Source organism: Quercus lobata, chromosome 7 (genome assembly GCF_001633185.2).
Source record: "Quercus lobata isolate SW786 chromosome 7, ValleyOak3.0 Primary Assembly, whole genome shotgun sequence".
In the NCBI taxonomy this organism is placed as follows: domain Eukaryota; kingdom Viridiplantae; phylum Streptophyta; class Magnoliopsida; order Fagales; family Fagaceae; genus Quercus; species Quercus lobata.
Window position 1 is genome coordinate 19,283,345 of NC_044910.1, and position 11,841 is coordinate 19,295,185.

The 11,841-nt window shown below is 33.0% G+C and overlaps 1 protein-coding gene across 1 annotated transcript; it reads right to left on the bottom strand.

The window, feature by feature from the left end:
- Positions 1 to 213: 213 nt before the first annotated feature.
- On the bottom strand, positions 214 to 5,965 carry LOC115951712 (probable disease resistance protein At4g27220). The gene is made up of 6 exons (XM_031068866.1): positions 4,502 to 5,965; positions 4,003 to 4,341; positions 2,497 to 3,579; positions 1,375 to 1,818; positions 1,060 to 1,068; positions 214 to 285 (listed from the first exon to the last, which is right to left on the bottom strand). Exons 1-6 carry the CDS (start codon positions 5,963 to 5,965, stop codon positions 214 to 216), a joined length of 3,411 nt encoding a protein of 1,136 aa, XP_030924726.1.
- Positions 5,966 to 11,841: the final 5,876 nt, after the last annotated feature.

The following is an 11,841-nucleotide window of genomic DNA, read 5'->3' on the forward strand; positions in this document are numbered from 1 at the left end:
ATTGCGTAGGTTTGCGACTAGTGGTGATAAATGTCAAAGAATAAAAAGTGAAGTATCATAAAGAAAAAGTTAAAGCCAAATAGTGAAAATGAAAATGCAGAGATGAGCATTCCTCATTAACAAGAAAATGTATATTCTATATCTTGGAGACATTTTATGGTTTCCATCAATTCCACGTGTATATAAATATAATTTGGCCTCCATAAGGAATTCCTACAACCAAGCTGTTGTCTGATTGGCACCACCAAGCTCTTTCCATTTCTTTCCTTTCTTCTTTCCAATTCTCTGCAAGGAAAGATTAAGTTTATTATAAACTTCCAGTTTTATAAATCCGAGTTAGAAGTGATGATTTCATTTAAGTGGACGCACTAATTAGATAGTTTTCACAAAATGAAATGATTGATTAAGCATTGAAAAACACAGACAAGTACCTGAATGCCCTGGTCAATTAATAACGTTCCCAGCATGCTTGGATTAACGAAAGGACCTGATTGATTGCAATTTTATGAGTGAAATCAATGTACTGTTGAGGTAATATATGCATTACCACATTCTCTTGCAAGGGAAAAAAAAAAAATTGTTTAATTGGCAACTCTATAGCAACTTTTTTGGGGGCTAAGTTGTACAGAAGCAATTGAATAATATATCTAATATAACCTCTTTATCATTCAGCCCCCATAATACAGGTTGTAGTTCTAATTAGCATCTTCTTTCTTGGGAGGAAAAAAGCGTACCAGACACTACATGATTTTCTATTTAATGATCTGCTTCTTTCAAAAATATTTCTTGGGTCTTTCGTTTGCTTAAAGTATTTCAAATGGCGTCCCTTAAATATATATGAAAAAAAAAGTTGTATGCGTTTTTCATTTTTATGCATTTTTGGATTCTGACCAGATACACTAAATTGATATATATATATATATATATATATATATATATATAAATAAATAAATAAAAAAAGGTAATATGCTTACCTCCTGTATGCCTTGCCCGGCAACACATATCCTTCTCAGATTTAGTGGTTTCAGTTTACACTTGTTGCTACGTCTCGTGATCTACCTGTTTTCCCTGTATGAATAGAAGTATTTATGTGATTTAAGTAATCATAATATTTGCAACTAGAAAAATGAAAGTGCTTACTATTGGTGATGCTATAATTTGTCGGAAGTGAAGAAATTACTGTTTTTCAAAACATTTTTTTGGTATTCGAAAATTGGGTTTTTCCTTTCTTTCCGTTTTCTTTTTAATTAAACTGTTGTGTAATTTCTGCTAATTAATTAAACAGAAATATTGGCATATTATGCACTTCTATGGTTACACACAAGTGTTAAATTCTTCCATTAGTGAGATAATTGCGGTGAGAATGTGCCATACCTTTCCTTTGAATATGTGCTCTATGGTGGCATTAAGGTCTCCCTTCCACTGACTTATTTTGAATTCAATGTCTTCATATACTCCTTCCAGCTCAGGTGTCTTTAGATTGGACGGAACAAACGTCCTTAAATTGGGACATCTAATTACCATCATTTTCTTTAGGGATGGCCACTCAAAAGCAATGGCTTCATTGCAAAAGCACTTCAGATTTGGTAAGTCCCTAAGCAATATTGAGTTCACTTTGTGGAACAAATTTTTTTCTTCTTTTTCTTCTTCTGTAGCTCTTATAAGGATTTCTTCAATTTTTTCACATTTAGTAACTTGTATTTCCTCTAACATCACAAGCAATTTTGCTATGGATGGTGAGAACAAATATGTCAGACTGTTACATCCCCATACTACTAACAATCTCAAGTTTCCAAAACCTGAAATCCCTTCTGGACCCTTCTTCCATATGTGCATCAGTTTTGGTAAATTATATAGATTCAATTCTCTTAACTGATCAAGAACTGATGCTACTTGACTTTCCTCAATTTTTTTTTTTTTTTTTTTGAGAAACAAACACACACACACAAACAAGGGAGAGGGAAAGGGGTTCTAACACTTTCCTCAAAATTTAGTTCTTCAAGTTGAAATATAACTTCCAGCAACTGGCAATCCTCTAATACAATTGATTCTAGATTCTTTAAGCACCCAATTATATGTGATGGAAAAAGTGACTGTATCTTTGAGGGATTGTCGATATCACTAGCTCTTGGATCCTTCAGCTTAGTCAAAGTACGATACAAATAAATAAGTACTGTTAAAAGAAGTATTATAATCAAAATAATCATTTCTTTTAGATCTATTAAAATTATTTGGAGCCATGGGCTTGACAGCAAAACATGAATATAACCATCTACGGAATAAGAGGGTATAAATAGAGTGTATGCACAAATTAAAAAGCAATCAATTTTAGGTGCATAAAGAAAAGAAAAATTAAGAAAAGCAATCAATATTAGGTGCATGAAGAATAGAGCAGATGAACAAATAGAACAGCAATGCACCATTGGGATATGTGCTTAAATCTAGAACTTTTAATGTTAAGGGAAAGAAGTTACTATTATTTAGTCAGATACATACCTCTTTGTTCACTGAGGTGCTCCCTTGGGATTTTTTGGTGGTGCTTCGATCCCTATTGGTTTTCTTCTGCTTTCTTGGGCTCCAGATTTCCGAACCAAATGTTTTCAATTTAGGACAACTTTTCATATCGATCTTCTTCATGGATAACCATGCAAAAGAATAAGCTCCAGCAGAAAGACTCACTAGACTTGGCAGTCCTATTAAGTCAATGGAAGTAACTTTATGGAACACACTGATATCTGCTTCATCTTCCTCTCCATCTCTTTGAACAGTGTTTTCAATTGCATCACACTTATCTACCGTAATGCTTTGAAGTTCCACAAGTAGTTTTGCAACAGAAGATGGGAATAAGTAACTTAGACGGTGACATCTATTTACTATAATAGATTTTAGGTTTTGAAAACCCTGAACACCTCGTGGAACATTGTTCCACACTTCTGTCAACTTAGATAAACTCCGTAAGCCTAAAGTTTTCAATTGAGCAAGTACTGCCATTCTTTGGTAGTCATGGTCGACCTTTAGTCCTCCAAGATCAAATATCACTCTTAGTGAATTAGCCTCATTTAATTTAAGATTTTCTAAATTCAGTAACCACAGGATTGTCTTAGATGAAAACAATTTATGAGAAATGTTAAATGCAGGATCCCCAGCTGTACAAAAACCAATGAGTTTTGGTAGACAGGATATGCGTATTGATGTTAATTGTGGAAACTTGATCCTATCAAATGCCATTTCGTCTTCTTCTCCTTCCTTGAGGAAAATTTCTTCCATGTAATCACACCGTTCTATTTCTAACTCTTGGAGTTTAACCAAACCTCTCGCTATGGACAATGAAAAGACATTTTTCAAACGGCTGCATTTTGATAGCCAAAGAGATTTGAGGTTGACAAAAAAAGCAAGCTGTGAGTCTGATCTGACATTTTTCAAACTGCTGCATTTTGATAGCCCATGACATATTTCTTTTAATTCAACCAAATAAGACAGTTCTAGTGACTCCAAGATAGGGAACGCAGATTGTGGAGTCTGATCTGATGTGGTATCAATTACATATTCTACATCCTTACTATGACGAACTCTTAGAACCTTCAAGCATTGAAAACCCTTTTGGTCTAACTCATAGAGAATATTTTTAAAATTTTTTACTTCCCTCAATTCTAAAATTTCAGATTTTTGTAAGAGTTGATGAAGCATCGGACTCTCTGGAATCTCACGCATGTCAACTCCCCAAAGTACCAAACTGTTTTCAAACAAATAATCATGTGATTGAAATTTGAATTGATCAATAAAGGGGGGCCTATAAAACCCACCACTTATCAGATTACCAGTAGATATATGAAATCTTGTCATATGATTTTTGAAGAGAAAGTCTTTTGGGAATGACTTGGGGTTTGGTATACAAATTTCTAAAGCCATCAAATGATGGGAGAAAGACATTAGTTCAACAAGGCTTGCGTTGGATCCCTCTCCCTCTCTATTGCCTTCAGTAGGTTCCCATTCCATAAGTACTTCTCCCATATACAACTCTTCTAGTCGAGATAAACTTGATAGGAGACCAGGTGGAATTCGTTGAAGATCGAAGCATTTTGACAGATCTAGCAACTTTAAATGACTTAGATTTTTGGTTTCTCTCGGCAACTCCCTGATTCTAGAACCAAAAAAGCTAAGCATTTCTAGTTTCTTAAGTGCTCCAATTGCAGATACATCTTCGAACTTACAATAATCTAAATGCAATGTCCGAAGGTTCTCAAGAACCCGGATTGATTGTGGTAGTGATAGAAAGGACATACCTTGCATAGACAATACCTTCAGTTCCTTCATCCCTTTAAAAAGATTGGTTGGGAACATCTGTGTAGTAAGTTTGCTACATGATAGCTGCAGAAGCTCAAGTTTTGGACACTATGTCTTCAGGATGATTTTTCATTTCTTCAGACATTAGGGAAATTGCTTTATAATGTCCATATTTATCTTTCTCTGGCCGTTCTTCCATTTTATTATCTCTTTCTACCAGAAAACCAAGTTCATCTGCCTTTGATATGGCAAAATCCCTTACAACATCATGCATTTTGACACATTCTACCTTCTCACTATCCAACAGTAGAGACGATCTTTTAAGATTTTTAACGATTGCATGAACTATATTTCTTGCTTCTGCCACATTATCAATCCTTTTAAACAACCTTTGTCCCACTCCATATCTGACCAAATATTCAATGGGAATATCATGATCTTCTGGAAATAAACAGCATAGCAAAAGGCATGACTTAGCTTCATTACTTCCTAAATAATTGTAACTGAGCTCCATGCTGGAATAGACCTTTGAATCTAGACCAGGAATATTTTTCAGGATAGACTTTTTAAGCTGTTGAAGAGCAGCATCCCACTCTACCTTGCTTTTGTCTTCTAGCGCTCTTCCAACAGTTATAATAGTAACAGGTAGACCTCCACATTCCTTCGCAACCTCCTTCGCTATTGGACATAGATTGGGAGTATCAGTACAATTACCTGCCTTATCTCTCAAAAGACTCCACGCTTCTTCTTCAGTTAAGACTTTGATTGGAAAAATCTTAGCTTTCATTTGAATGCAGGCTTCTTCACTTCGTGATGTCAACAAAAGTTTGCATCTTTTTTGCTGTCCTCCATAAGGAATTCCTACTGCCTCTAGATCAAGTACGTCCCAAACATCATCCAATATTACAAGGATACTCTTGTCATCCATTAGTCTTTTTATTAATCTTTCTTTTCTTACAAGTGAATTCTCTTCAACAAGTTTCAAACCTAGCATCTCTGCAATTTGACCCTGAATCTTTCTCAAGTCTTGATTCTGGGACACCACTGCCATTACAACTTCATCAAATAACTTATCATCTTTTGCTCTTTTCGCTACCTCTTTTGCCATTGTTGTTTTTCCTATCCCCCCCATACCGCATATCGCGATAATGTTGTCCTTGTCAGCTCTTAGTGCCTCTAAGACTTCTTTCCTTATTTTTGTTCTTGACTCGAAATCCATAATACCTTCTATGGATAAAGATCCTATTCCCAGTGGAGGACGAGAATAGGAAGCTTTAGTAACAAATGCGGTAGCATCCCTTAGAAGCCCATCAATTTCCAGAGTCTTCTTCTTAGCATTCCTACTCAAGGAATATCGTGACTTTGGATTGGGACACCATCCATCTAAGCACATTGTATTTGCTTTGACATCTTCTTCAAGGAATCTCTGCAGACCTGGAATGATGTTGTCTACCTTACATACCCAACTCTCAATCTCAGGTGCGATTAGCTCTACGTTCCTTTTGGCTTCGTCAATTCCTAATTGCACACCGCGTCTTTTCTCATCCAGCTTCTGAAATTGATCTTTGAGATTCCTAATGTTGCTATTTAGGTGAATCAGATAGCCAATCTGTTGTCCTATTTGCTTCAACAAGTTTGCTTCAATTTTTTCTATAACTGGTTTGATCAATTCCAATTCCATTTCTCTCGTTTCTTCTTTTGGATTATCTGTAAGAAAATTCCAAATTTTAAGTATTATCTTTCATCATCAACATAAAAAAAATATATATATATATATATTTATGTATATATATATTATAAAATAAATCACTTAGAAATTATTAATTCATCTATAATTTCTAAGTGATTTATTTAATTAGCAATAGGAGATCTACTTCATTTATGATTTATGAGTTCTAATAGTCTAGGGGATTAGAATTTTGGTTTCATACTAATCGTTCATCTCAACATTAATTTGAAAACAAAAAACAATCATAGTTCACATATACAACTACTAATATCAATCTTTAATTTTATTTTTTATTTCTTATTTTTTAAAACACCTCATGGATAGACACAAAATTATAATTGTTCTTATTGTTCTTTTTTTTTTTTTTACACAAATTATATTATTACACGTCCAAAAACAGCAACATTATCAATATTTTTTATATTTAAAAAAAAAAAACATAAATTATATGGTAATCTAAAAAAGAAAAAAACATAAATTATATCGTATATATAAATTTTAGCATTATTAGTTCATATTTTTTAGATTTTCAAAAAATAGATATAATATTTTGTTCTTATCTTCTTTTCCACTGACATTAGACTTTTTGTTCATATCAACTTCTTCAATGTAGAGTGTATATATATCAAATAATTCATAATAAATACCTACTATATGATTTTTTTTCTTCTATTCTTCTCTTATTCTACCTACGACCTTACAAGTATGTATTTGTTCGAACTAATTTTTTTATATATCTGTTTACTCTAATTTCTTTCATCAAATTGAATAGGTTTTGTGTATTTTTTGTCTTTTGTTTAAACCTAAATTTATTAAGTTTTATCTAATTCATGTGGTTATGGTTTGAGAATCAATTATTAATAAATTTGATGATAAATTGTTCTATCTATTTTATTATTTAATTTTACTTAAATTTGAAAATGTTTTCCTATTTTATTTAGTTTATACATGATTCTTAATTAAGCCATGCATCGCATGGGCATAATACTAATATATATATAAAGTGAAAACTGAGAAAAAAATATAATTATATTTTAAATTGGAGTCTAATTTTATGTCATGTGTCCTATCCAATTTTTTTAATTTTGGTGCAACTATTTACTATACTACAAAAATTAAGGAGTCCAATTTAATTTTCATAATTCTTTTTCTACATGAGTTATTAAGTGAGTAAACCATAGAATCAAATTAATAAACCTAAAAAAAAATGCTATATATATCTATAACATTTTCAAAATATTTTCATAAGAAATCCTAAGTGGTAGGTTGTTACTGGATGTTATGTGTGGACAAAAAAGTAATTTAAGTGATGAATTTGGATTAGAACTAGTAATAACCTATCACCTGAGATTTGTTGTAAAAGTATTATGAAAATTCTATATACGTAGCACTTCTCTAAGAAAAAATCACTATTCATGTATTATATGCATATGCACAAGTTCTAAGCTAGTATACTTAAAAGTAAAAAGGAAATTAGTAGTGTCCTTTCAAAAAACCAAAGAAGAAACCAAAAAAAAAAACCCAAGCTAATAGTGATGATCTAACTAAAGAGAACCTACGTATTAGAAAGTTTTAGCGCAGCGATTATCACCCCACTTTTGAGAATGATGTCCTTTAATCCAATGTGCATTTATAATTTCTATTAGAAAGTTTCTCAAAAAGAGGAAAAAGTTAATTCAATTAGAAAAGTTGCTTCACAAACTGATCGATTTTGACTTATTCTTCAACACCCATGAGTATCCAATTGTCACACTTACCAGTTACCACAAGGAGTACATATTAAACTAAGAGTCATGCTACAGACACAAACTATTTTTCAATATTTTTATAAATTGCTAATGTGACTTTAGTAATTTTCAAATAATTATTGGTAAACATAAATGTGATGTTAGTAGTGGATCTATATTAGAACTAATAAGAATTTGCCACAACAATAGTTGTAAAAATGTTGTAAAATAATTTATGACTGTAGCATTACTCTATATTACTTTATAAACTAGTTTGGTAGTCCTGTTTCTAGTTTAAGAACTTTTATTAGAATTTTTTGTTAGGTAGAAGTGTATTGATTAGATTACTTTCCTTTTCCTTTTTTTTTTAAGATCCGATTAGATTACTTTTAATAATTAGAGAGAGATTAGATTTTATTTTTAATGGTTAGCACTTGTTGGATTACTTAAATATTTGTTACCATTGCACACCATTGGTGCGATGGTCACTCTATAAGTATAAGTGCTTGTGAGGTGTAGGGGGTAAGGGCCGGGGTTCAAGTCTCGAGGAGGGATCTTCACACACATATACATTATACACTTAGATTAGGTTAAAGTAGAATTTATGTCCTATATCCAAAATATATATATATATATATATATATATATATATTTGTTGCAATAAATACTCAAGGATTACAAATATTACATGCATCCATTATAATTAAAGTGCCATTAATTTCTCAGATTTAAATTTATTAATAGAAAGTTCTCAAAAAAAAATTTAATAATAGAAAAATAAAATTGATTGATATGGATTTTGCTAAAGAATATTACCAAAAAATAAAAAATAAAAAAAATAAGGAAAAGAGAGAGACATATGCTCAACCATGTATACCTTTTATAGATGGTAGGGTCAAAATTATATTTTGATAAATCTATCACTAAATTACATTTACTCTCTTTACCTTCTATGCTTAGAAGATTTCAAGATGATAAAAAAGTTGATAACTATTTCATTAGAGAATATTTAAATTTCAAGTTTTATGTATTTAAAAATTACATACAAACACATGAGTTCATAGATTTAATGGTAAATTTTATATGATAAAAATGAATTTGGTATATGTTATGAAGAACAAAGAAGTTTAATCCAAAAGTGGAATATTTAAAATATCAGTCCAAAAAAAAAGTATTTTTTGCAACTCATGTTGGACAATCTCAAAATTCACATGTTACTTAAATAATTTAAAACAAAAGAAGAAATTATTTAGTATACAATTTGTTAGCTCTAGCTTCAAAACATACAATTTAAAATTTAAACTTTTGAATTGTTGTCAACGTGACCTTTCAGTGGTGGTTGGGTATTCTGGTGAGTATGGTGAATGGGTTTGTGGATATGGCTTTGAATTGGTGTTGTTATAAGTACAATGGTGATGGTGGTTGGGTTTTATAGTGGCGACTTTTGGGTTCTTGATATCACTACCTACTTGCACTTGTTGACATAAAAAATGGCAATGATTTGATTTCTATATTCATCACCAAATGGAGCCATGGTATTAAATTTTTGCAAGATTTTTTTTTATATGAATATTGGTATGATAATGACTGATATATTTGGATGGGGATGTTTAAAGGTTCAAGTCCTCCTTAAATTTTGCAAGATTTTTGTGTTCACATATGAAATCTTAGTCATTTTTCCAAATTCTGGTTTTATTTATTTATTTAAAGTAATGCAAATTGAACGTTCCCTACCCTACGTTGCTAATTTTGTTCCTAATGGTTGAATAGGAGTTGGGTAGTTGATTTTGAGGGCTTGTGTGTTGTGTAAGGTTGAATTTAATCAACCATTTTATTGGCTTTATTCCGTGCCAAATTTGCTTATATTTCAGCATTTAGTAACCCTGTATTTAGGTGGGTTTGTTGTAAGGGTAGTGAGTGAGATAGAGTGAAGTTTGCTCAAGAGTGTGCAAGAAAACAGAGACTCGCGGCTTGGCCTCGCGGGTGACTCGCGACTGCAAGCCGCCAGATGCAGCACACGTGCCAAGCATGCCAGAAGGTGAACAGTCATGCTAGCTGGAGCACTACAAGACAAAATAGGACAACTGGCCATACGGTTATCTCGCGACTGGATCTCGCGACTCAGTCAAGTCGCGAGGTCAAGCCGCGAACCACCCCTGTTTTGTAAATCCTGACGTTTCACATTCCTCTCTTACTCCAGTATAAATACCCCTTTTACCCACAAATGAAAGAGAGCTTCCAGAAAGAATTTTGAGAGAGAAACCCTAAAGAAAAATAAGATTGATTCACCCACAATCTACACATTAGAGTCTCTTCAAATTCCTCAACTCTCTTCCTCTCCATTGTCAAATCCTTGAGAGGCATTTTACCAAACCTTGTTCTCACCATATTCATCACTGTGAGAGAGCTGTTTGGATTTCTAGGAAGCAGTTAAGAAGGAACCAATCTACATTGGTTGATGCTACGGTCTAGTAGCGGAATCTGGGAAGCTAGAAAAGAAAAAGGTTCGGCGCAACCTCGTTGGAGTAAGAAGCTTGGAGGGCTTAGGTGCACTGGGTAGATTAGGCTTGGAGGGTCTATTGCTATCCATGTATCCCAACTATATTTTTTAATGGATTGTTTACCGCTTGGAGGGCGACAGAGAGGTTTTACGCCGAGGGCTTCGGTTTCCTCTTCGATAACACATCGCGTGTTATCTTTGTGTTTGCATCTTCCTTCCCTTTTATCTTTGCCTTTTATTATCAGTTGTGGGTTGTGATTTTATTTGGCTTAGATAGTTTTTCCAATTCCATATTATAACTTATGTTAATTTTCCGTACACTAGTTGTTTGACATAATGCTTGAATTGGTTAAATTGTAATTTGGGGGTCTAAACGTTCAAGGGTGTTTATACACATATTTGAACTTTCATGTAGTATTGCCGTATTGGCCATGGTGGTTCACGGTGATCTTGACAATGTGTGGTCATTTTAGTTAGTTGATGATTTTTTTTTTTTAAACTTAAAATAAATTTTTGTTGTTTTATATATGTAAGGACACGATTCGTAACAAACCGTAGCGGTGTTAGGTTCGCATGTAGAAAGGCCCAAACAATATCATTTGTAGAGCGTGGGTTTGAAAGGCTAGGCCTTAGTCATCAGGTGGTGGGCTTTTTGTGGTGGTCATGCGTGGTTAAGTTTTCTTCACCCCTGGAACCTTTCTCCTGGAGGTGGGCTAGGAGGCTCTGGTTTTTGGCCATTTTTCCCAGACTTTTCCCTAGGTCACTCATTTTCCCTTTTATACTGGCCTGTGTTCGCTGTCCTTCGTCCACGTGTAGGGTCAAACTTTCCAAGACTGATACTTGTCCCATCAACCCATACTCAAAGTCGTTGGGGGTGGTTGTAAAAGCCAAAGAATGCAGCTCTGTCAGATGCAAAGCATTGAATGGCAGTAAGGGCAACTTTCCCCGGATATTTTAGATTTTCTTTCAAACTTAGTCCTATACCGTTTTTGCCCCTCTCTTCGGTGGGACTTTGGGTTTGCCGAGGACTGAGCGGTCATCGGCAGTACCTTAAGGCTATCCTATGCTTTACATTATTGAGCTTGGGCCACAGCCCTCTTCGGCTTGGACCTTTGGACTCCCTACGAGTAAACGGGCCTGGTCCATAAACTATTGGGCCCCACAATACATATTTGTCAAAACGTGAATCGTATTGTGAATCAATTTCTTTATTTTTTTTATTTTTCTGTATCGTATATTGTATGTAAGATGCACAAATACTTGATAAAATTAATAAAAAAATTATAAATATTCATATATAAAGTGTATATATATATATATATATTTTTTTTTTTGTGTGAATATATTCAACTAATGACTAATATTTATTCATCACTTATGTAATAATATTTAACAAGCTAATTAAATAAATCAAACTAGCATGTGTTTATAACATACACATTCAAATTGATTAATTAAACTTAAAAGTGATAATACATTACAAATGACCCGAAATAATAATTTATTTTCATCATATTTCCTAATTAACTCCATCTAAGTCTATGCTATCATCATGTTCATCATTTTGCAAACTTATTTCTTCTTTGAAATTTTCTTCATCA